We start from the raw sequence: 25,300 nt of genomic DNA on the forward strand, positions 1-25,300 counted from the left end.
TTACTTAATTTGGAATTTTTTTCAGAAAATCTGTTTGACCTAACTCTAATTGTAAACACCTGAGGCTGACCTGGTTCCCAACCTTAATTCAAAATTAGTAACAGTCACATGATCAAGTTCTTTTTTTAAAAATTTGTTTTTATTGTGGGGATATTAAGGCTGACTTGTACATAGTTTTTAATAAAGTAAGCAACTTTTTAAAATTTTATTCTTGGAGTAAAATGATTGGTTTTTATCAAGGTCATATTGGGGCTACATGATTTTTCATATGTTAACATGATTACATGACCCTCTGTTTCATAATTCAGGCATTACTTAGTTTTAATAGTGATGCTTAGAGAAAAATCTCGCAGTCTGGGCTTAAAACACTTAGCGTCAAGGTGATCTTTTGTTGTGTCAGTTTGGAGTTATTTTAATGTTTATTCGAATTATTTGGACTCAAAAGGATTAATTCTTTTTTCCTGGAAATAAGTGTGCTCACGCAGAATTCTTGAACAAAGGCATTTCTTAAAAATTTTATTCGGATTTCCAACACCGGAGTGATATTTCTTGTGTTTCTACAAGGTACTGTAGACAACAACACTGTACTAGATACAGCATACGTCATCGCCTTCCATCTTGGATTCTTTGTTGGGACTCGAACTTGAATTCACTTGAACATTTCATTATTAGGACTTCTAAAAAAAATTTATGGATTATTTTTGGATTAAAGTATTAAAACCGTAAGTTTTTATTTGTTCATTTTTACAGTATTTTTCCAGGAAAATAAATTATTTGTTCAATATTTCAATGCTTATTGTTTTCACTCTTGTGTAACTGTTTATTCGAGCCTAAACACGTAACCTATGAACAAGCAATCTATATATTATTACGTCCTTTGTTCTTTGAATTGAGATTTATGGTCAAGTGAGTGTTGTCCTTACAGACCAATACTTTTATTTATTTATGTATGAATTTTCTTTATTTATTTATTTTTATGAAGCTAAATATATACATGAGATATTTGATTATAGATATTGCAAATGTAGGGGAAGGTGTCCTCAAAAAGCATTCCACCATCAAGAAGCATATGCAGAATTGTAAAATAATTGAATATGATCAGAACAACACAATCTCTAATTTTATTTAAATTCAGCCTCAGTGTCATCTAAAGTTTCGATGACGCCTGTGTCAACATTAGCTTCATATACATCATCAAATGATGTATTAAAGTCACAAATTGTGAGGCCACTAAGGAAATGTTTACAGTTATGGTTCAAATGCTAGACTATACCTGGATGATGAGAAGAAAAAGTGGGAGGAAAGTGAGAGGAGCAAAAATAGAAAAGATCCTCAGCTGGATGACCTTGTTAAAAAAATAATTGATGACATGCAACACTTGCTCAGATTGGCAGATGAAAATACTGGAAATGCTGAAGAAAACAATAACCTAAGCCTGTTAACTGTATCCAGTTCTCACAGAAAGACAGCAAAAGTGAAACAAGAGACACTGAAGGACCTTGAAAAAGAAATAGAGCAGAAAAATTTTGCTCACTAAATACAAGAAAGCATCTGGAAAGTGTTGTGTTCTGTTAATATCGTAAATAGGAACACATATAAAAACTTAATTTGATTGTTTCTTTCTTTCTCTTAAATGCAGTGTTATGAGTCTCTGCTCTTCAGATAAGTAACAGAAAAGAGTGAAAGACAACAAGCTTTGTAAAATTTAACAAATAATTTATTTCAGCTTAATACAAAGTGAAAATTAGAAAAAAACTTAGTATAATGCAAATTAAAAGCTCAAATAATCGAAGAATTACAGACACAGATTCTAGTAATTTAAAGTCCTGAATAAAAATCTGTAAAAGCTGAGAATAAATCCAAACCAAAGGTGATGACATGTCTGTTATAGCTCTTAGTGTGTTGATGTGCCAACAGTCTTTTCTTGAATCACATAAATATAATTCCAGGTTTGAATTCACTATAAATTCCAGTGAATGTCTCTATTCAAGCACTTTTATAAATCCAGAGAAAATAAGCACTTGAATTCAATAATTTGAAGAAATATAATTGATTGCATCTGGACACAACATAATACAACTTGAAAGTGCTAGATGTTAAAGCATAAATGACCAAGTCCTCACAGTTACAAGATAATGTAGTTGTCTACTTGACTTCAGGTCACAATTAGCATTTTCTATATTAAAGAAAAGCATTACTTAATGGAAAATAACATTCTAGAATGATCCTGGATTACACTCAGGAAATTACTAAACTTAGACCCTAATAAACATATTTACTTCTTCTATCAATAATGATCCTGATATCAAACCCATACAGAGAGAGAATAATTTAGCTGTGTATTAGTTGTTTACATAAAATGAAATTTAAAAAAAGTCAATCAGGTCAAGCAGAAATGAACTCGAATTTGGACAAGGTCAAGTCCAGCATACCATGTTACATGACAATATCATGTAATGAAAAAAAAAATTAAAAAAGCTAACAAACAAACAATTAAATATACATAACAGTAAAGCCATACAAATAAAAACAAAGGGAATATTTTGTTAGCTTGTCTGCTTTCCATTTTTCTGATCTTTACATTCTATATTTTTTGTATCAGTCAAACTATGGTTGTATGAGTTTTATCATTTCCAGGCCCCTGATTTCCTGCTCATGACATGCTGGCAGATCAGAAAAAGTATTACATGTCATTAATTAACTGTCAATCAATTGGTAAATGAACATCTTGTAAAAGAGGCTTATTTGTTCATAGGACTTCATAATATACATTGAATGATTGGAAATGCATGAAGACCCCAGAAAGAATCAGTAAAAACTAATGTACAGGAATGGTGCCTTTACTGGGAAACTTTAAATTCCAGCTTATAATTTTAAAGGTTTTCTTCATTTTTACACAATACTATTCATAGGTGTGTGTTTGTTTTTAGAAGTACAAACATTCATAAAATCCCATAATTATTTTGAAATCCATTTGTTTTGGGATTGGGCTTTTGACAGCCTCCTTAGGATTTTACAAAAATTTGTACCCCCCCAAAACAAAATACAGTAGATGTATAATCTCAGTATTATACTCGGGTTCCTGCTTTAAAATGTTCTGCCAAATTGGAATGTTGCCTTTACACATTTGAAGCAAAACAGATTTTCTATTCTAGAGCCATGATGATGTCACTAGAAATATTTAGTAAAGTTTGATAACATAGTTCAGATAATAGGCAGGATTCCAGGATATGTGGGGAAATAATATATTATAAAAATTTGAGTAACTTTTCAGGATATTATTATGATTTGAGTAACCCAGACTTGCCAATTCTTATGACTTTGCTTTAATTTGTATGGAAATTAGCCGTAAAATATGGACTTATATTATTTAATAAGGACTAAAAGCACAAATTATGGATATGCCATTATTTACTGTTAAATCTGAATGCTGGCTTGTCCGTGTTTGATTCAGATCCAGATTTCATGTTATATTCAGTGGAATTGTTCAGGGAATCAGACTAGCTTTACAAAAGTACCTCAGATGCATTAAACTGCATATATTTTGTGATGTAAAACATCTACATGATCAAGCTTTTTCTTTTTTTTCTGTTTGTAAATGGTGTCCAACAAGTGAGTGGTCAGGATGAAAGGGGTTTAAAAAGTTTTAATAGTTCAGAATAAAATTGAATATTAAGCTTATTGGGTAAAAAAAGCAGGAAGGGCAACAGTTATGTTTGTGGACATTGGGTGTTGATTTGAGTATGTCAGATAGTGGGAAAGAGGATTGCTGTAACTTTTTAAAAAAAAGGATTATGTCAAGTTGAGAAATATCAAGAAGCCATTGAGCTCCATAGGGTTTGGAACTGCAGCTTATGAAACTATTGGAGGTAATTAAGGTTAAAATAAACTTTTCAGATGTTTGAGTTGAACACAATGTTTACCATTGGTTCTTCAGTCTTGAATCAGACTTCTTTTGGACTGTTAAATGCATGTTTTCCAGATTGACAATAGTAGTACATTACATTTTCTTACACCTTACTGAAAACCGGTCTTATGGAAAATGATAGACTACCTTACTGAGAAGGTCTTGTTAGGGTTGGCAGGTCTAGTAGCCTTTCAGGTTATTAAAATAATTTGAGTAGCCTTTCAGGATATTAAAATAATTTGAGTAGCCTTTCAGGATATTAAAATAATTTGATTAGCCCTTCAGGATATTAAACTAATTTGGGTAGCCTTTCAGGATATTAAAATAATTTGAGTAGCCTTTCAGGATGTGGATTTTCATTACAGGTGGATGCACACAATATTGTACCCTGTTGGGAAACTTCTCCAAAGTTGGAGTATGGTGCAAGGACCATCAGGAATAAAATTCATGACAAATTATCCCAGTATCTGACAGAATTTCCCCCTGTGATATCCCATCCACACAAGGCAAAATCCAAGTCAGAGGTATGATGAGTGACCAGTTATTTGAATAACATTTTGAAATGCTGAAATCTTGTTTCCCTTTTTCCATTTGAACTAACGAAAATGTTAACAAGAATACACATCTGAATTCTATTGGCTGCTAGCAAAATAAATAATTTCTTTACTATGAAAACTTGTGTGAGGGGGGATTTCTGCACAATCAGTTGCTTTAACTTTAACCCAAAATAGTGGCTTCAAGAAAACAAAATGAATTTTTTTTTGAGAATAGCTTTATCAGTTTGTTTCTTCTGTTATCTTTTATACATACATTAATTAATTTTAATCTCTCATGTAGAAATATTCATAAAGATATTGATAAAAATTCATGTGATTTACAATAGTTAGTTTTCATAGCTATGTATAGCATTTTCCCTTATTGTGTGCAATACTAGTACTAGGCTTGTGATTTTGATTTGACCAGTAAGGGATGATGTTACTTTTATAAAGCTTGTTTCTGATTTACTGGGAGTGGAAACTCTGTCTCAGACTCTAGTTGAGTTTTGTGATCACCATGCCCCTGGTCACCCATTTCATAATGTGCTGGCAAGTTAGACAGTTTGTACTGAAATGTTTGATCTCCAGTTCCCTGATCTCCTGTCTCATGATGTGCTGGCAGATCAGAGTCTGTGCCCAGTTGTGTGATCACCAGGTCCCTGGTCTCCCATCTCATGATGTGCTGGCAGATCAGAGTCTGTGCCAGGTTGTATGATCACCAGGTCCCTGATCTCCTGTCTCATGATATGCTGGCAGATCAGAGTCTGTGCCAAGTTATATGATCACCAGGTCCCTGATCTCCTATCTCATGATGTGCTGGCAGATCAGAGTCTGTGCTGAGTTTTATCATTTCCAGGCCCCTGATTTCTTGCTTATGATGTGTTGGAAGATCATAGTCTGTGCCATGTTGTATGATCTCCAGGCTTCTGATTTTCATCCTCATGCACTGACAGATCAGATTCTGTGCTGATTTCTTTGATCTCCAGGCTTCATTTCCCCTGCTGGCAGAACAGGGTCTTTGATGCAAGCAATTCAGAATGAAGTAAACATGAGAAATACAGTAAATGTTTTCCATCTTTTTGAGTGTAAAACATTCATTTATATTTGAGTAAACAACTGCAGCAATCAAGGTTTGTCTCACTTGAAACAGCAAGCAGTACATTTAAATGCCTTCATCAGCTACATCATCAGTGTCACAGAAATAAAGGTTGGTATGAACATTCTTTAACAACATTTGCCTTGCTAGTTCTTTGATGTGCTTTGAAAAGATAGGGATCATTTAAGGTCACCTGTTTTGTCATAACATTAGAATGTCACCTTTTTCTGTTGGCTCATCAGAATACAATACAATATGATTTGTATACAGCCCTTGGATTGGAAGGCAGCTGAGGCCAGTCTGCAGGTGGATCGCAGTATTTCAGAAGTGACGTGGGCAAAACCTGGAACCATTGGTGGATTACTCATGCTGGAGTCATTCTGCCAAGAAAGACTGAAGTACTTTGCTAGTGATAGGAACAATCCAAACAAGAATGCTGTTAGCAACCTGTCACCATGGATACACTTTGGTAATCAAATTTGTCATCAGTATCATACTGTAAGCTGAAGACAATAAAGGTATAAAAACGCTTACTGGTTCACTCATGTTAATCTTTGAAAACAGGCTTCATTGATTTGAATCCAGCCTGATTTTAAAAACAAAAACAAAAAAATAATAAATCGACCAATCATTGTACTCACTTTTTCCAGAACAGTTATGTACTTTGGTTACTGTAGACTCATTTCCATGATTGGGTAGGGCAGGATGCTGGGGAGAGAAAGGTATGTGTATTATAGTAATTGCTTACCATTTTGTTAAGTTCATTTGAACCAGAAAAACAATGACCTGTTGTCTAGCATTTAACTGACATGATGAGACCACTCCGGTGGCCTAACTGGTTAGAGCGTCCACCTCAGATGCAGGAGGTCATGGATTCTAACCCTGGCTGAATCATACCAAAGGCTTACAAAAAAATGGTACTTGCAGCTGCCTCGCTTGGCACGCAGCATTAAGAGGTTAGTGTTAGGACTGGTCTGCCTGGTGTCAGGATAATGTGTCTGGGTGGGACATGATGCTACATGTTTGTGGCACAGTTCCCCAGTGCTAGACAGCTATAAACTACAGCACTATAGACATCCTAGCGCTATGACTAAAATTTTTAAAGCTACATTAAAAATATCTAATACACACACACACACACACAATCTCATCTCTTTCCATATTGATATGGTGGTTTTCATTAAAACTTGTCTTGCAATATGTAGTTATTTTTAATTGAAAATGGTGCCAGTGTGACTTCATAAAATGTCTGGTGGCCATCTTGAAAATTTGATTATGGCTGCTTGTTCTTAATATTGTCCAAATTGTCAAGGGTTTTCACTAAACCCTTCTTGAAATGCATACTTTGTCCTATATTAAAATGTAACTGCCAAATGGACTGCCTTGTTAGCCATCTTGACAGTTGTTTTTTTCTACTTCATCTAATGAACAGCAGGTTTTATCAACCTGTTGTTTTCAAAAACTTAACAATATGTTTCTGGACCTGAATGGAAGCTATCTCAGAAGAAAATAATTAAGCCTTTTGAATGAATGGTGTCATTGAGTGTTTACTATAACACCTCTTGAAATTGGTTCCAGAATAAAATTTTGATGAACTAGTGACCAGCATATCTATGCTGTTGTGAACATGCCTGAAAACCAGACCTACTTGACCCAGAGTTGGCTGCCCAAACACTATACCTATTTGACCCAGCATTGGATGTCCGAAAATTATACCTACTTGACCCAGGGTTGGCTGTCTGAAAAAAGATCTACTTGATCAATGGTTGGCTGCCCGAAAACCATACCTACTTGACCCAGGGTTGGCTGCCTGAAAACCAGACCTACTTAACCAGGGTTGGCTGCCCAAAAACTAGACCTTTTTGACCCAGGGTAGGCTGCCTGAAAAAAAAACCTACTTGACCTAATGTTGGCTGCCTGAAAACCAGACCTGCTTTACCCAAGGTTGGCTGCCTGAAAACCAGACCTACTTGACCCAGGGTTGGCTGCCTGAAAACCATACCTACTTGGACCAGGGTTGGCTGCCTGAAAAAAGATCTACTTGATCAATGGTTGGCTGCCTGAAAACCAGACCTACTTGACCCAGGGTTGGCTGCCTGAAAAAAAGACCTACTTGATCTATGGTTGGCTGCCTGAAAACCAGACCTACTTGACCCAGGGTTGGCTGTCCATAAACCATGCCTACTTGACCCAGGGTTGGCTGCCTGAAAACCAGATCTAATTGACCCAGGGTTGGCAGCCCAAAAACTATACCTATTTGACCCAGGGTTGGCTGCCCGAAAAAAAGATCTACTTGACCTATGGTTGGCTGCCTGAAAACCAGACCTACTTGACCTATGGTTGGCTGCCCGTAAACCATACCTAATTGACCCAGTGTTGGCTGCCTGAAAAAAAGATTTACTTGACCTATGGTTGGCTGCCTGAAAACCAGACCTACTTGACTCCAGGGTTAGCTGCCCAAAAACCAGTTCTGCTTGACCCAGGGTTAGATGCCTGAAAACCAGATCTACTTGACCCAGGGTTGGTTGCCTGAAAACCAGACCTGCTTGACCCATGGTTGGCTGCCTGAAAACCAGACCTGCTTGACCCAGGGTTGGCTGCCTGAAAACCAGACCTACTTGACCCAGGGTTGGCTGCCTCTCTGTATTCTTGGGAAAGACACTTAGCTCCCATTACCTTGGCATGATATAGCCAAGAGTGTTGAAAGTGCCATTAAAACCACACCAAAAATACCATTTAAAAAATCAGTCCCACACATAATATATTTTAGATAATCTATAAAAGAAGGCTTCTGCATAATAATAGGGTAAAAGTACACTTGTCCATCATAGACCAACATATACTGTCCAAATACTATCATGTTCTATTTATAGCAGCTGTAAATGACCAATTGCTAATAATTCAGATGAGTCTCTTCAGTTTGAAAACATGTCTTGCAAATTCATTTATATTATAAAGAGAATTTATTAGAGAACCAGTCTATGCTGTAAATAAATAATGATGGAAGAGGTTAAGAGAAGCAGACTTTTCAGTGTGACTCATGCACGTTAAATGATTGAAAAATATTAATGGATAGGGATCTTTTTAAACTTGAAACATGTCATATCAGATAAAGGACAAATAAAAAGTGTTTTAGAAATTCATACAAGCATGTGCGAGGCAAGTGATGTAATACGCTAAAGTTTTGCAGTCATCTTCCTTGTTGCAGCATTTGTTGAGTTGACTTTATGATCTCTCATTTGAAAGTTAGGCACATGGACAAATCCACGTGGATTTTCAGATTTGAGATGAGAACTTTAACCAGCTGCAGATCCAGGTTGATACGTTTATTGTAATTAAGAGATGTAAAGTACACTTTTTATGCACAGATTACACTTATACCTGTCTAGGGGTTGGCAGGCATGTAATTGGTTGGTCATACTGACATGGGGTTTCCTCCCCAAAATGTATTATGATAACTTGTTGTTCCTAAATGAATATGATGATATTTATACATCCAGTATGGCTGCTGTGGTGGCCATCTTTAAATCTTGTTATTGATACTCCTTATGGGATGATCATATCAACATAGTGAATACAAGAATATCAGAGAGGTTTCAGCAGTTAAAGAGAAGAAATAGTTTTATCTTGGAAGAAGTAGTTTTGTCTTGGATTCCTAGATATTCTCTTTGGCCAAAGAGCATTAGCCCCTTCTAGGGACTCTTCTTCGGCTTTGTTGGGCTCATGAACATGGTGACTTTTAAATCTGCAGATTAATTTTGAGCAGTAAATAAGTCAATAGTCAGAACTCAGATGTTGTTTTCAAGGTCATATTTTTGTATGGTGCCATTTTTCATAAATTTGTGGTTGCTATCATAACAAATTTAAAGATTCTACAATATCAATTCTTGTGTTAAAACAATGGGATACTTCCGCAGTCTGTGAATCTTGGTAAGGAATTTTTTTTTATCTTTGACAAGCATTGAACATTAATTTCTTTGCCATGGTTTGTACCACCTTGAAAAATCCATGAATTTGAGACATTTCCTTCCAAAATCCTTGTTGCCTTGTAAAACATTTTGAATCTTGAAAAAGGTAGTTTTATCCATGCAAAATCATTGAGTTTGTTGAAAAAACCATTGAATTTATCTGAGACAATACAGGAAATAACAAACTGAATCAACTCTATGGTTTTTTTAAACTCAGAAGTTTATTTAAATGTCTACCCCATCCCCAAGTAATTAAAATAGAATAAAATTGAGTTGATCAAAAGCACACGACACTGGTTTATATCAGATGTAATAGCATCCCTTTGCATTAGTGGTACAGTTAAAGTTTTCTTTTACAGTGTAATCCACTTATACACAGAGTAACATGTGGATAAAGTTAAATTTCTTTAAGAAAATATACTTATTAAAAACTTAATGAAGTCCTCAGAAATAATTATCATGGGCAGTAGAAACCATGCATGCAAACGAATTCAAAGAAGGCTGTTAATTTGATGGTGAAAAGGCCAAAGGTCAAGGTCATTGAAAGAAGACTAAAGATTTATGCACAGTAATGTTAGTTTGATATTACTGACCTAGCCCATACTTTGTGCTTAGCATGCACTTAGACTGAGGAAGAAGTCTATTCATTTTTGGTCAAAATGGCAAAGGTCAAGGACACAGGCTGAAAAAGAGCATGTTTTTGCACAAATTATCTATGCAGAAGACTATTAAAATTGTGTCAAACATATAATGTGCTATTCACAGTCCTCATGTATATAAATGTCCTAAAATATTTATATTATTTGCTTGTTAGGTCAGATATCAGTACAGAGGTGCATTTTGATTGTGCGCATGTACAGAGGGCGCTTCAAGGATGGAGTTGAGGCATTTGTTGAAGAGGCAGTTGTGAGGAGAGAACTTGCAGACAACTTCTGCTACTACAATGAGAACTATGATAAAGTGGAAGGTAGGGAAAATTTATACCTGCACTTCATTTTTATCCCCCACCCACATACCACAAAACCCTACCCCAAGTGTGTAATATGTTGGGATATAGCTATCAATATGTTAGCCTCTCTGTGCATAAACATTTAGGTTTACAGAGTAAAAATCAGAAACATTTTGATTTGCATTTTGATAAATCTCAGAATGTTAAAGTTAGAGCATTTCAGCCAAACTTCGTACACGTCAAACAAGTTGCTTAGTAGTACCTTTTTTATATGTAGAATTTTCTGCATTGTATTTTTTATGTTACCATCAAAACAGAGTAGCACGTGTTGTGTTTAAATTGGTGATGTTGGATCATGCGTACTGTAAAAGTTAAGAGAGCTGGACCATATGGTATTTCTTTTGGAATTTTCATATAAGTGAGGGCACCTTGTGGATACGTCTTGTTACACTTGTGTATAGGAACTTAAAATGCAGTTTCAAGTTATAGATTTCTGTAATTAACATGGATTATTTGTCCCACCAGCATACAGTAGAGATAGGTATCACTTTCTATATAAAAGTGGCAGAAACAGCCAAATTAATTTTAGAACTTTATTGTGAAGAGCTCTGAAGCAAAAGCAACCATCTGTTAAATATGTTTAGTGTGTGTTAAAAGCGTTCATCAGATTGTTTGAAATATATATGCTCAACATGATCAACGTTTGTAGCAACGCATGCTTTAAACATACCATACGTTATGAATCACATATGAAATACAACTGATATGTGTATCAGAATCCTGAGATGTGTATGTAAAATTTATGGTTCACAAATATGTAACGTAAAGGACTCGCGTGTTTTACATTTGGGACATTTCAAATTCATATATGTCAAACCACTTATATTCATGGTTTAGTACGCAAACGATATTCCGCTTTATAAAATAATGCACTTGCCTCAATAAATGCCCTCTGGATCATGGGTTTTTTGCAGAAATGATCAGTAGTCAAAATCAGATGGGAAAGATCACACATATTATCCATGGTTCCCATCATTGTTGTACCCATGGCAGACCTGCCAACTGTTTTGATTTTGATGTAAGTCTTATAAAAATTACCCTTAAAATGCGGACTCGAGGGATACAAGCAAAAACTACAGAAAAATGATCGTTGCTGAACAATCCGGATAATTAGTTCGTCCCTGTTTGATTTGGATCCGGATTTCATCTTAGAATTAGTGAAATTAGTCAGGGAACCAGACTAACTTTACAACAGTACCCCAGACACTTTAAACTTCACCTATTTGTTCATGTGAAGTGTCTGAGTGGTCAAAACTGTTGATTATCTAAAAAATTTTAAATGGCGTCCAGAAAGCAATGCATGTTTGAGATGAAAGGGAAAATAAGCTTCTTGAAAAGTGTTAATAATCAACACAGAAGAATAAAAAGGAGTATTCAGATTCTTGTGAATAAAAGCTAGAAAGGACACAGTTACGTTTATAGGACATCACATGCCAATTTGAGTATGTCTCGTGATGGGAGATATGATTGCCGTCATCATGTGTAATGATAAAAGAATTTCCAAGAATTATGTCAGGTTGAGAGATAGCAACAAGCCTTTGAGCTCCATAGGGTTTGGAACTAAAGTTTGTGCAACTGTACTAGTGGTAAATAAAGTCTGCGTGTACTTTATAACATTTTCTGTTGAACATAATGTGTATTATCGCTGCATCAAACTTTTAATTATGTTTTCCAGCTTTACAATGGCATTTATTCGATATTTTGTTACACCTTACTGAAAACGGGTCAATCTTATGGAAAAAAATCAACTGCCTTACTGAGACGGACTCATCAGGGTTGGCAGGTCTGCCAGTGCATGATGATTTTTGAAAGTTCAGAAATGGAAAGGTTTGTCATATCATCATCTTTTTTTCTTTTGTCCATCGCAATCAATCTATAATTAGGTAAAATTAAATGCAGGCACCTTTGTGATTGAGATCAGTTTTTCAGAACTGTCAAGGGGCTTCTGTTAAATTGAGTCATTGAGGTGCATAGCAGATTGATCCATTGATCTGCCATAATGGAAATTTCTAGAGTTTAATGGCAGTGAATTTCTTTAATAAGAGAGGGTGAGGAAAAATTGTCTGCTAAGGGCAAAACTAGTGGAGACGGAAGGTCTGATGTTCAGACACTGTAGATGATGCAGGAAGCAGTGATACTTAAATAATTGGTACTTAGTTATTTAAGCGATGCAAAAAGTGTAATGCCTTGGATAGAAATAACTTAGGAACAGCATACATGAATTGTGGATAAGGAGCAGCATATATGAATTGTGGATAAGGAACAGCATGCATAAATCATGGATAAGGAACAGCATGCATAAATTGTGAATAGGGAACATCATGCATGAATTGTGGATAAGGAGCAGCATATATGAGTTGTGGATAAGGAACAGCATGCATAAATCATGGATAAGGAACAGCATGCATAAATCGTGGATAAGGAACATCATGCATGAATTGTGGATAAGGAATAGCATCCATGAATCGTGGATAAGGAACAGAATGCATAAATCGTGGATAATTTTTTTTGTTGATATTCTGAAGACCATTTCTCAATTTTATTAGAACTTTAAGAAATTGTAGTGGGTTGTTGCATTTACAAACAGCTGATATTGAGAGAGGATCCACTTCTTAAAAAAAAATTCACACTGCTTTAACGATTAGGTTAATATTTGAAAGTAAAAAATAGGAGTGATGTGCTTGGGCCACACATTGATACTTAATTCCGTGCATGATCTATGATACAGTACGTGATCATTAAACATATCATTTTGAAGGTCTTGTTATCTTTAGAAGGAATGACAGTGTTAGTTTGATGCCATTTCGGATGTGTGGACATATTGGTCATATTCCAGTATGCTGAAGAGTTGTGTAACAGATTGCAGACAGACTTTGATTTATAAACTGCTTTCATGCCATTCTCATCCTTGACAGAATAAGCAAATTACTTTGAAACAGGTGACCTGCTGGTTGGTAGTGACCTTTTTGGACATTTCGTGCTGCTCCATCTGATATAATGCATTGCTTGTCATAGTCATTTCACTGTTTGTTTTATTTTGCATGGACTGTTCCAATGGCCTAAGTGGTTAGAGTATCCACCTCAGATGCAGGAGGTTCAGGTTTAAACCGGGGCCGAGTCATATCAAAGACTTATAAATATGGTACTAACATCTGCCTTGCTTGGCACTCAGCATTTAGAGGTTAGTGTTAGGACATGTCATCCTGATGTCAGGATAATGCGACTGGGTGGGACATCATGCTCCATGTCTCCGACATGATGCCGCTGTACTAGACATCACTTTAAACTGCCACACTGCAGACATTGTATCGATATGACTGGAAAAATGTTAAGTTAAAAATCCAAATCACAGACTCACACACACTTTACTTTGCATGAAAATATAACAAATATCCTAGTAACTAAATCATTTACTGTAGTATTACCAATATCACATCCATACCTATACAGGAGTGTCTCACAGAGATTGAAAGTTGCTGCTTTCAAGTTTGTGTGTATGTGCATTCATGTGTTCATGTCTCATTTCACCTTTTAACTGGCACAGACTCAAAACAATGAGATTGGTCATAGAATATCCCAAAAATCATTGTATCAGATTGACTTTCATTTGTGTATACATTAAACTCAAATACACACCCTAACGATGTAAAATTCAGAGGTCATTATATCTATTTTTACAGATCATTTCTTTGTCAGGCTCTTTGTAAAGATCTTGCTAAGTAAAGTTAATTCAAAGGTAACTTTGTCTAGTTTACATGTTTCTTGCTCAGGCAATCATTAAAGGTGTCTCTGTGTCTGAAGGCTATACTGCTCACAGTCAGCTAGCCAAAGAAAGGCAGCTTAATCCTTAGGGAACATTAGTATCATAGATTTAAAAAAAACAGCTTCTTCGTAAAGATGCATGTTTCTTATTCTTAATTATTTATTTTAAACTGGTAGGCTTATACCTATTTCGTTGAGACAGTAATTACATTTTCACTGCTTGAGATAGCACTAATCACCATGTCATAAAGTATGAAAGCTTTTACCCGTAGCGGTTATTTATTGACAGGATTTGCCATAGAGTGCCATAAACCAACATGTTGGTGATTTGTGAAATCTCTAAGTTGTGGACTTAAGAGATACATGCCATTTTTCGTTCTTCTGCAGAATGTTTTTGCACAGCCACGTGCAACATTGGTCACTTGAAAAGGATCGAACTGTAGTGCTTGTCTCACAACAATGACTTACAATCCAAAGTTTAACTGTGTATATGGATTATTCATGCAGATGTGTTTAATAGATTCTTGGCTTTATGATTTGAATGCATTCAGTGTGTTTTTGCTGCACACTTTTCCTGAAATATAAAGGACATAACAATAGCATGGTTATGATCATCTGGAGTCCACTGATTGCTCATTACAGTCAACCAAGATTTTGTTTTTTGTTTTTATGGGGTTTAATGCCATCTTTCAGCACACGATAGGCTATGCATGGCGGCCAATATTAATGGTGGAGGAAGAACCCGGGTAAACCCCGGGAAGATCCACTGACCCATGAGAAGCTACTGGCAAGCTTTCTCACATACCCACATTGGCCGAATCCTAGATTCGAACCCGACGCAGACAGAGGTGAGATGGCAGTGATCCGTAACAGAGAGCGCTTTAGACCACTCAGCCACTCGTGGCCCCCCCAGTCAACCAGGAGAGAAGAGTCACATCAGTGCTAATAAAGTAATGAGTTAGGGATTCTCTGGTACATTATGTAAAACAACTCAAGAGGATTACAATTATAGAGGAATGTCAGCAACTGACCAAGCTCATTACAATGAAAGGACATACCTGAATGTGATTTATTTGATAGAAATTTCACAGATACTTCCAGTGGCAAGTGTGGAGTGTGTGGACAGATTTTCGTACCAGAATTTATCAAATCAAAGCTTTGGTGCAGGTTGAGTGTTGATTCTCTTGACAAACTTGAGAGAATCTTGTTGGTTTTGATGTAAAAGACAGATCCGATGCCTACAGCCAGAAGGTGCAAGGGAAATTTAAACAGATATCTCCAATGATATAACAGTTTTTTTATATATAAAATGATGATCTTAAGTGAGAGGATTGCAAATGTGGCAATGTTATGATCGGTGACAGAAATGCTGTGTAAATACATTTTCCTAAATAATAAAATAGCTTGCTCAGAAATAAGTGGCAAATGAGGGATAAACTTGCGGCTTGCTGCTACCGCCTAATGAATCCAATGAAAGGGGTCGAACCAGTATTTATTACTGATAACAGATTAAGGATTCATGATATAACTAGATATTGCAGAGAAGTTCTTTGAAGAGACATGTACACTTAAGTCCTTTCATCTAGATCAATCTAGTCATTTCAGTTCATGGAAGAGAGGTTTGCTTGGTGCATCAAATGGTTTTCAATAATTCATGCTGCATTCTTTTGTAGTTTTGAAAATCTGTCAATGTTATGCTTGGAACAATTTCCCTAAATAGTGTGTTAATATTACGATAGTGATAATTTCCCCAAATATTAATAAATAGATCTGTCAAAATAAAATATTTTGCAGGAGCCATGCCAATTGTTCCTTTGAAATTCTACTCAATAAATATGTATATTTGGATAGAAGAATGTCATATATTGTTCCAGGATCCAGAGTAATGATTCTATTTTTGTCTCACATTGACCAATTTAGTGACCAAAAAGTGTCAAGTAATTATAAATTACTGCTTTTGTATGGGAAAATATGAACAAGTTTTTCGGATGGAAATACTGCACAACCTTGGGAGTGCAGTATATCCATCTGACAAAACGAGTTTGTATTTTCCCATACAAATGCAGTAACCTTTTTATTATATGCTCATTTTCTTATTCTACCTAAGGCTAAATTATGTAAACAAAAATACATTTCAGGAAACAAAGTAACTGAATGTATGCTGTATTCCAAACTAAATACACAAGCGCAGATTCATCATTACACACCAACAACATTATTGATACGCACTTAACTCCACCCAGATAAATTTGAACTTAGTTACATGCTAGACATACCTTTCAAAAGAAAATGGCATTTTGGTCTACTTAAAATTGAAATTTGGAGTCATATTGTGAATGAATGTGCATTGCAACAACTTTTCCATTTGATCTGGAATGAATAGATTTTGGTATTTTTGTCATTTCTACAAAATGTGGCAGTCCACAAAACATCTGCTTTAGTTCATTCAGAAACAAATTTAATCAACCAAAACGTAAAGTGTCTGCTACACGAGTGTACATGATTTGTTTACAAAGTAGTTTCTAATACACTATTGGGCACACGTGTGTGCAGTATGAAGGTGTGCAGTATCATAAAATATTGCACGATTCTGACAATGTAAAGTTAACAGAGAAAACAAATCAGCTTATAATAACTATATATCTGATTATTATTTTTTGAAAGCAGAATTCCTCATTTTTCCTTGACTGAATCCAATTTTCCTTGATGTTTTCCTTTTTTTTAATTAAATCATGTTAGATCTGGTTTTTAGATAAGCTAACCCCATTCCACAATAATTTAACTGTACAATGTACAACACTTGTAATAGTATTTGTTCCATATATTATTTGACAATCATTGTAAAGAGCATTCTGATTGGTCAGATAATAACACGAAGACAACATATCTTGAACAAAGTTTGTGGAAGGCTTGAACTTAAGGTATATGGGACGAGTCATATTGATTTAGGGTCAGAATTAGGTAGAAAATCTGTTTGCATTTCCATTCCCAATTCTGTTCCTTAAACTTTGGGCAAGTCACGATAAGCTATTTTTTTGTGCCCAGGTGCATATGATTGGGCCCGGAAGACCCTGAAGGACCATGAAAAGGACAAGCGGCCTTACCTGTACACCAGAGAACAGTTGGAGAAGGCCAAGACCCATGATGACCTCTGGAATTCTGCACAGGTAATGTTTTCATGTGTATATAATAATTAGGGGTGAAAGGATGCACCTGTGCCATGTATCGAAATGATTCATGATAACATTATCAATACACACACATAAACTTAGTGGCCTTAATAATCTTTAGAAAGGCTCTCAGTAGATGGTGTTGTAAGCCTTGACATATTGGTTGTATTTATGGAATACAGATTAGAGACAAACATAGACCTATTATCTGTTTATATCCTGTTCTCATCCTGTTCTTTCAAACAGACTAACTGTTGGGTGTCAGTGATTTATTTTTTTCTTCCACCTTTAAGGCCATTTCAGCCTGCTCCATTTGATCAGGTTCTGGGCTGATTTTGGTCACTGTGCCCTTTGTTTTGCACTGCATCAATTCTTTTAAAACATTATCATTTCCATAGTCTTCAGTTGAATTTGGAAGGCATGACTCTTATGTAAAATAGAAGAAATAGTTCAATTTCCTTGTAGAAGGAAAATGTTGTCTAGAACAAGTCAGAGTATGCGACTGAAGATGACTAACAACAAAATCCATCCCATTGTGCCTCATGTAGACGCAAAATTATTATTCGTCTTCGTCGTTCATCACTTCGTCGTTATCAGTATATGTTACCTCCTTGTCAGTAACGTCCCATCCTGCGTGTAACATCAGCTGTCTGTTGGGCTCGAGCTGCAGACACAGACACTTGTTTCTTTGTTTGAAAAATGAAATTCATTAAAAACACCCACTCTCCTTTTTCAAAAATAACAAGGGGACTAAAACTCATGTGGTTTGGAATCTGTGTTAATTTTTTTATCTTGTTTGCACATTCGGAATAAAAACATACACTTGTTCCCCATGAATGATTTAAGTACTCTGTTGCTTTGTATCTATTTCTATTGAGCTTGAATGCCAATAATTCCAGTGTGTCATAGTGAATAAACTAGGGTTAGTTCTGGTTGGTGATAATTGTTTACTCAGAACTTTTAAAGATAATAACTACAAATCAGAAGTGTGTGACACACTGGAAGTGTAGCTGTCATATTTGATACAAGTAGAAGCAACAGGGAAACTTTGCTTGAAAATGGTTATTAAATGATAAGTAATTAAAAGTATTTAAATCATACATGGCAAACAAATCTGAAACATCTTCTTTATGTTGATGTATGTTATCATTGGCTGAGCATGCTGATTGGATAATGAGAATTGAAATGGTGGGGAAGGGGCCACGGTTTTCAAACAACATGAGTTAGTTACATTATGTTTTCAAATTGCAGAAGTAAAGTGGGTTTTCTTATTAGCATTTCTTTGCTGCCTACATAAATAAATGCATGTGCCTGCTATGATGATTCAGTAAGAGTCTTTTCGACGAACAACAACAATAAGAGTTTTTTCGAGTCTCTGATTCAGCCAATGTGGGTATGTAAGAAATCTTGCCAGTAGCTTCTCATGGGTCGGTGGTTCTTTCTGGGATTTTTCCGGGTTCTTCCTCCACCATTAATACTGGCCGCCATGTATCGCCTATAGTGTGCTGAAAAATGGCGTTAAACCCAACAACAACAACTACAGCAACAACAATAAGAGCTTTAGAAATTCAGTTTTTTCATGTCTAACTGTATAACAGTTGTTTTAAAAAATGGTAACAGTCAGTAAAGTACCAAGTGTATGATCAAAACATTTCACTTAAAATGTGTCAGAAAATAGAAAATAGATAAATACAGGCAGACGACCACGGACTATAGTTTGAGGACCTGCCACAAAAAGTCTAGGACATGCCACTTTTCAGGACCGAGTGTTTCCAGGGCCTTATTTTCAGCTCCTGGTCAATGTAAAAGCAAAGTAAATTTCAAGAAACCAGTTGATTCGATTGTAATAGATGAAAAATATTGGCAGAGATGGAGAAAATAAAAAGAACAAAATCGATGAAAGATGGAGATAATTCATCAAGAAAGCTAACTTTTATTGTTTTGCCAAAAATGTCAAGGTACTTCATGGCATGGACTGGTGGAATGAATAGTTTTCCTCATTGGACCATACTTGTTATTGACTTGATACAGCTATTTATAAGCTTATATGAAGATGCAATAAATTTGTTTAGAAGTTTGTTACTTTATTAAGAATGTTTCATCAGTTTTGGATGTGTGGCCTTAATTCCAGAAAAATTATGCTAGGATTCCTGAGAAGCATTCTCATGGGTTTGCATATCAATGTAAACTCATGCCCTGGCATTGCAGTGTAAACCCATGCCGCGGCTTCTCAGTGTAAACCCATGCCTTGGCATCTCTGTACAAACCCATGCCCTGGCATCGCAGTGTAAACCCATGCTGTGGCTTCTCAGTGTAAACCCATGCCTTGACATCTCTGTATAAACCCATGCCCTGGCATCTCAGTATAAATCTATGCCCTGGTTTTCAGTGCAAACCCATGCCCTGTCATCTCAGTGTAAACCCAAGCCCTGGCATCTCAGTGTAAAGCCATGCCCTGGCATATCAGTATAAACCCATGCCCTGGCATCTCAGTGTAAAGCCATGATCTGGCATCTCTGTAAACCCATCCCCTGATGTCTCTGTAAACCCATACTCATACCCTGATCTCATTGTAAAGCCATGCCCATTTCCATGAAAACATAGGTTTCTTTATTTTCAAAGATTGTCTTGCAGATTAGTTATATTGATAATCAGTGCCCTGAGTGGCCGAGTGGTCTAAAGCACTTGCTGTTACGTATCACTGCCATCTCACCTCTGTCTGCATGGATTCATGTCTTGGGTTTGGCCAATGTAGGTATGTGAGAAAGCTTGTCAGTACCTTCCTGTGGGTCGTTGATTCTTTCCGGGGTTTTCTCTGGTTCTTCCTCCGCCATTTATACTGGCCGCCATGTATAGCCTATCTGGGGCTGAAAAATGACATTAAACCCTACAACAACAACAATATATTGATAATCAAGTTAGGTAGCAGACCAGTCTGTACCTTTAAAGAAAATGGGTGCCAGATGTTTAGCAAAACAAGATTTTATGGTGTGTCTTGTGAATGAAAAGTTTTAGAGCAGGTGGATCTTAAAGTTAAAAACATGTCCAATCAGAAATAGGACAAATAAATGCCACTTTACAAAATTGAAAAGAATATGAGAGTTATGTAATACATCACTTGGATTGAGCACAAAAGAATATGTGGACTTCACAATCATTCAGTGGAAGTTAGACATTTGGAGTAGTTGAGTGTTGAGTATAAATAATTTGTCACTATGTTTTGTGTTTGTATTCTGGTTCTAATCCACATGGATTTTGCCCATTTTTGCCAAAATGTTTGACCTTTTGACCTGCTGCAGATCCTGGTTTATAGCAAAAATAAATGTATATTTTTCATACAGTTTACTTCAAATAAGGCATGTAATATATAGGTTACACTTTCTAAACCCAGATTACACTCTTTTGCCACTTATTTAGCAAAAATTATGTGCATGTTTCCATTATGCAACAACATATTTTCATGTATGCCGATTACTATTGGTCACATGTTATATACATAAGAAGATATGTTAATTCTGTAATTGTAACATTTTTACTTCATTCATCGCTATATCGATAAGGGCTACTACAGACAGTATTAGGCCTTTTCCTCACATTAACACTTTTGGACACCTCTACTGCATTTCACTGGAAGTGTATTTCAATGTTTTCATTCAGTTTTGTGTGCATGCCTACATTTGATATCTGTTTGAATGTGTACTATCGCCATGCAAGCACAGTTTAGTGTCTGCAGTAAACATTGGCATGTTTGAGGTGGTTTTCGTTGCACCATCAGAGGGGAATGCCCCCTATTAGAAACTATAAGCATCAAGAAAAATAGTCAGTATGTCACATCACATAGTACTGTTTAAGATAATGTCATCTTTTCACAAATAGTAACTGGGTCAGATTCTCGCTAATTAAAAGGAAAATCATGGACTTCGTTTGACAGTTTCTAGAGTACAGATGATGAGAGTTATGACAATGAAGGTTTCTGTATGTCAGATATTGGCTCCAATGTTGATGTAGGCAGCATTGATTTTGATAATGTATCAAGTTCGAATAATTAAGTGATACAGAGAGGGACAAGAAACCTGTACTTTTTTAGTTTGTCGAGGTCAGAGTTCATACATACATTTACAAGGTGGTGAATGAATTCTTTCATGCTTTTTAAAAAGCATATACAATTTTTTTAAGTGAAACATAATTTTACAGTTATATGATAAGACAGTGCTCTAAAACCTTTTCATGGATAATGGATATATACAAGAAAAGTAATATTTTCAAAATTTACATTGAACTGAATATATACTAACTGCTTGAAATTTCATAGGCATGCTGTTGGTATGGAATCAGCTAGGTAAAATGTGTTCTATTTTTAGCATACAGTATTCTGTGACTTTGACATATGTATAGTAACAGCAATGCCAATAGAAGGTAATTGTAGGGTGTAAATATTTTATAATTGTTGGGTGTTCAATACTTTCAACTTGCCTTACCATAAGACCAGGTGAGTTATGATATGACCCATATCAATAAGTGCTCGTTTCCACTCGTCAGGTCTTACATCGGATTCACTTTAAATTAAACTCATAACATGGACTTGTATCAATCAAGATCTCAAACTGGTTTGATAAACAGCAAGATCCTTGTGTATACAAGAGGTGATTTGCATCTAATTGGTTTAGCCACACTGGCCCATATTCTTTGTGAGATTATGGATCAGATTTGGAATATGGGCTTAAAGCCCCAAGGCCAAATGAGTTATGATTCAGCACATTGAATGTCGTGTATCCATAAATAAATGCATGTTTCCACTTTGGAGGTCTTCTGTCTGGTCTGATTTTTTTAATCAAATTTGGAAACAGTGCTTGCTGTAATCAAGCTTTCAGATGAGTTAAATAAAGAATGAGATGTTTGCTTAGTGATGAAATTGGTTGAGCTTGTTAACACTCTGGCCCATATTTCCCATCTGATAATCGATCAGACTTCGAAAATTGGCTTGCCAATATCAAGATTTCAGATGAGTTTGATATAATAGAATGAGATGCTTGCATACTGATGAAATTGGTTGAGCTTGTTGACACTCAGGCCCATATTTCCCATCTGGTAATTGATCAAACTTGGAATGTGGGCCTAACTCCTAGATATGGCACCAATTTGATAATGACAGAGATCTATACATTGTAATATGGTGACCTGACATTTGATAAACTGATCTTGTTATTAATCAATGGACTGTATTTCAGTACCAGTTTTTATTAAACTTAATATGTTGGCTTATGCAGGGATGGTCCTGGCTTTTAAAAAGCTGTCGCCCAAAAAATCGCCAACCTCAATATTTTGTCGCAAATTTTCAAAAAGTGTCGCCAAAAAAAGTAGTGTACATTTTTCCAAGTGTTAATTTAGTCTATCAATGTAACAGGCAATGAAAATTACAAAAGATGGATTAGTTAATACTTTAATTACAACAAGCATTAACAAAATGTTACAAAGTGTTACATGAAGATCCGTCGTGATTTTAGGGCTGCCCACTTGTTGAATGCAGTTTCAAAGTCTAATTTTTCACATCTGTACATGCTGATTCTCATTAAATTCTCGAGAGATGAGATGCAGAGCTTATTTCTGATGTCAGTTTTTATGAGGTTCATCTTACTGAATCCACGTTCACAGTCCTCAGTGCTGACAGGTGACACCAGTAGTCTCTCAGCAGCCCCCCCCTCCCCCTTTATGGCTAGCTTCACAAAGCTTGTAGCGAATTGCTTCCTAAATCCCAAGAATGATCACTGAATGCTGTATAAATTTTCTCGACAAGAAAAATAGGATCTCCATTCCCACGAATGAAACTTACACGAGTCAACACCTGGCAATATTGGACCATATATATAAGCCTAAATTCACACCCAATTTAGGGATTCTTTCACTCCTGTGTTTTGAGAAATAAATAATTATTATTAATTATGCAAAACTGTTTTTTTTTTTTGCTATTTCTTGTTGCGGAGTTTAAGTCTCTGCAGCCGTAACACGGGACTGATGGCAAAGGGAAAAGATCAATGAGTAAAATGCTGCATTGGCGACAGATGTAATTGTGATTGAGATTTTTTCCATTTGCTTTGTATTTATACACAGTAGTCGGTACTTCAAAGGTTATCAGTTTTCTATGAAGGTTCAGCAAAACTATTGTATTGGTATATGTATAAAAAAACCCAGAAGGATTAGCCATACAATTAATTGTATCTGTTCTATTCGCGTCTTCAGAAGTCGGTCAGTTGTAGGTATAGTGCGGTAGCATGATTGACTGTATTGCAGCATACAGTACTCAGCCCAGATGTCAGCGTAAGCAGATTATGATGTAACAATGCACTGTAAAGATAGGGTTGTCAATAAGAACAAAGGATCGTTTGTGTAACAGATTGATTCCAATGCATTGCTTAGTCAAGTTTGTGGCTTCCTTTCGTTCTGGCTTTAAATTTATTCAGTCCAAATCCATGATTGTATGTACAAATTAAATAACCATAAAGTATGTCACCAAAAAAATCGCCAGATGGAATATTTTTGTCGCCAGTAAGGAAAAAAAATCGCAATTTGCGACATTGGCGAAGCCCAGGACGATCCCTGCTTATGTTGTCAAACTGTAGAATAAGTACAATTACGAGTGAGATCTTTACATATTAATGGTGTGATCTTGCACTGATTGACTGACAGCACTCAACACTCTAGCTGCTCATTTTTGACCAAATTTTCTCAAACATGGTAAATAGGCTTATGTCATCAAGGTGTTCATGAAACCTATGCATATATGATGCTATGATCTTGATTCACTGAGCTTTTTCTACTCTTACCCAATTTTGAGAGTTTTATTATGAGTGAGACCTGTGTTTACTAATGAGGTTATCTTGCATTTGATTGCCCAGATTAATTGGTTTTTTTAAAAACCATTCTAAAGACTATGTTTGATAAGATTTTGATCAAACTTGATAACTTGGTTTACATTATATGATCAAGATCTCAATGGACTACAGTTATGATTGGGATCCATGCATTGGAATTCGATGATTTTACATCTGATTGGCAGAGCCTGCCAACATGATATCAAGTCTATTTGAGTATGATCAGATTTTGATCAGGCTTTTTTTAATAGTTCTGTGTGTCTGTTCAAGGAGTTCCTCCGTCACGGATCACTGCCATCTCACCTCTGTCTGTGTGGGTTTGAGTCTAGGATTCGGCCAATGTGGGTGTGTGAGAAAGCTTGCCAGTAGCTTCTCGTGGGTCGGTGGTTCTGCCCGGCGTTTTCCCGGGTTCTTCCTCCACCATTAATACTGCCCGCCATGTATATAGCCTATCATATGCTGAAAAATGGCGTTAAACCCCACAACAACAACAACAACAACTGTTCAAGAAGTTCTGTTATGAGCAAGATGTTCACATAATTATGAGAGAATCTTATGTTGAGTTTGTTGCCAGGGTTGTGTTTCTATTGGTGAGCAATAACAGGACTACTTGGGCCACTTGTTTTATAACATTTTATACTTTTTTTTCATGATCAGTTGGGTATAGTCTGCTAACAATAATGAATTCTACCACTTAAAAATTAACAAGAGAAATATATGTTCACAGATTCAGATGGTTTTGGAGGGGAAGATGCATGGATTCCTTCGAATGTACTGGGCCAAGAAAATCTTGGAATGGACCAAAACACCTCAGGAAGCTTTAGAAATATCCATCTATCTGAATGATAAGTACAGCTTAGATGGACGTGATCCAAATGGATATGTTGGTATGTACACCTTAATGTTGGTATGTACACCTTAATGTTGGTATGTACACCTTAATGTTGGTATGTACACCTTAGTGTTGCTATGTACACCTTAAT

General features: G+C 36.0%; 1 protein-coding gene across 1 annotated transcript in view; it reads left to right on the forward strand.

The window, feature by feature from the left end:
• LOC149799149 (deoxyribodipyrimidine photo-lyase-like) overlaps nucleotides 1–25,300 on the forward strand; it is a 58,958-nt gene that overhangs the window by 17,223 nt on the left and 16,435 nt on the right. The window contains exons 4-8 of the mRNA XM_089958273.1: nucleotides 4,273–4,431; nucleotides 5,810–6,008; nucleotides 10,322–10,474; nucleotides 17,324–17,445; nucleotides 25,045–25,204. Coding sequence (XP_089814399.1) covers nucleotides 4,273–4,431; nucleotides 5,810–6,008; nucleotides 10,322–10,474; nucleotides 17,324–17,445; nucleotides 25,045–25,204 — 793 coding nt within the window. The remainder of the gene's footprint in view (nucleotides 1–4,272; nucleotides 4,432–5,809; nucleotides 6,009–10,321; nucleotides 10,475–17,323; nucleotides 17,446–25,044; nucleotides 25,205–25,300) is intronic.

Source organism: Sinohyriopsis cumingii, chromosome 5, assembly GCF_028554795.1.
Source record: "Sinohyriopsis cumingii isolate HCF-2022 chromosome 5, ASM2855479v2, whole genome shotgun sequence".
In the NCBI taxonomy this organism is placed as follows: Eukaryota; Metazoa; Mollusca; class Bivalvia; order Unionida; family Unionidae; genus Sinohyriopsis; species Sinohyriopsis cumingii.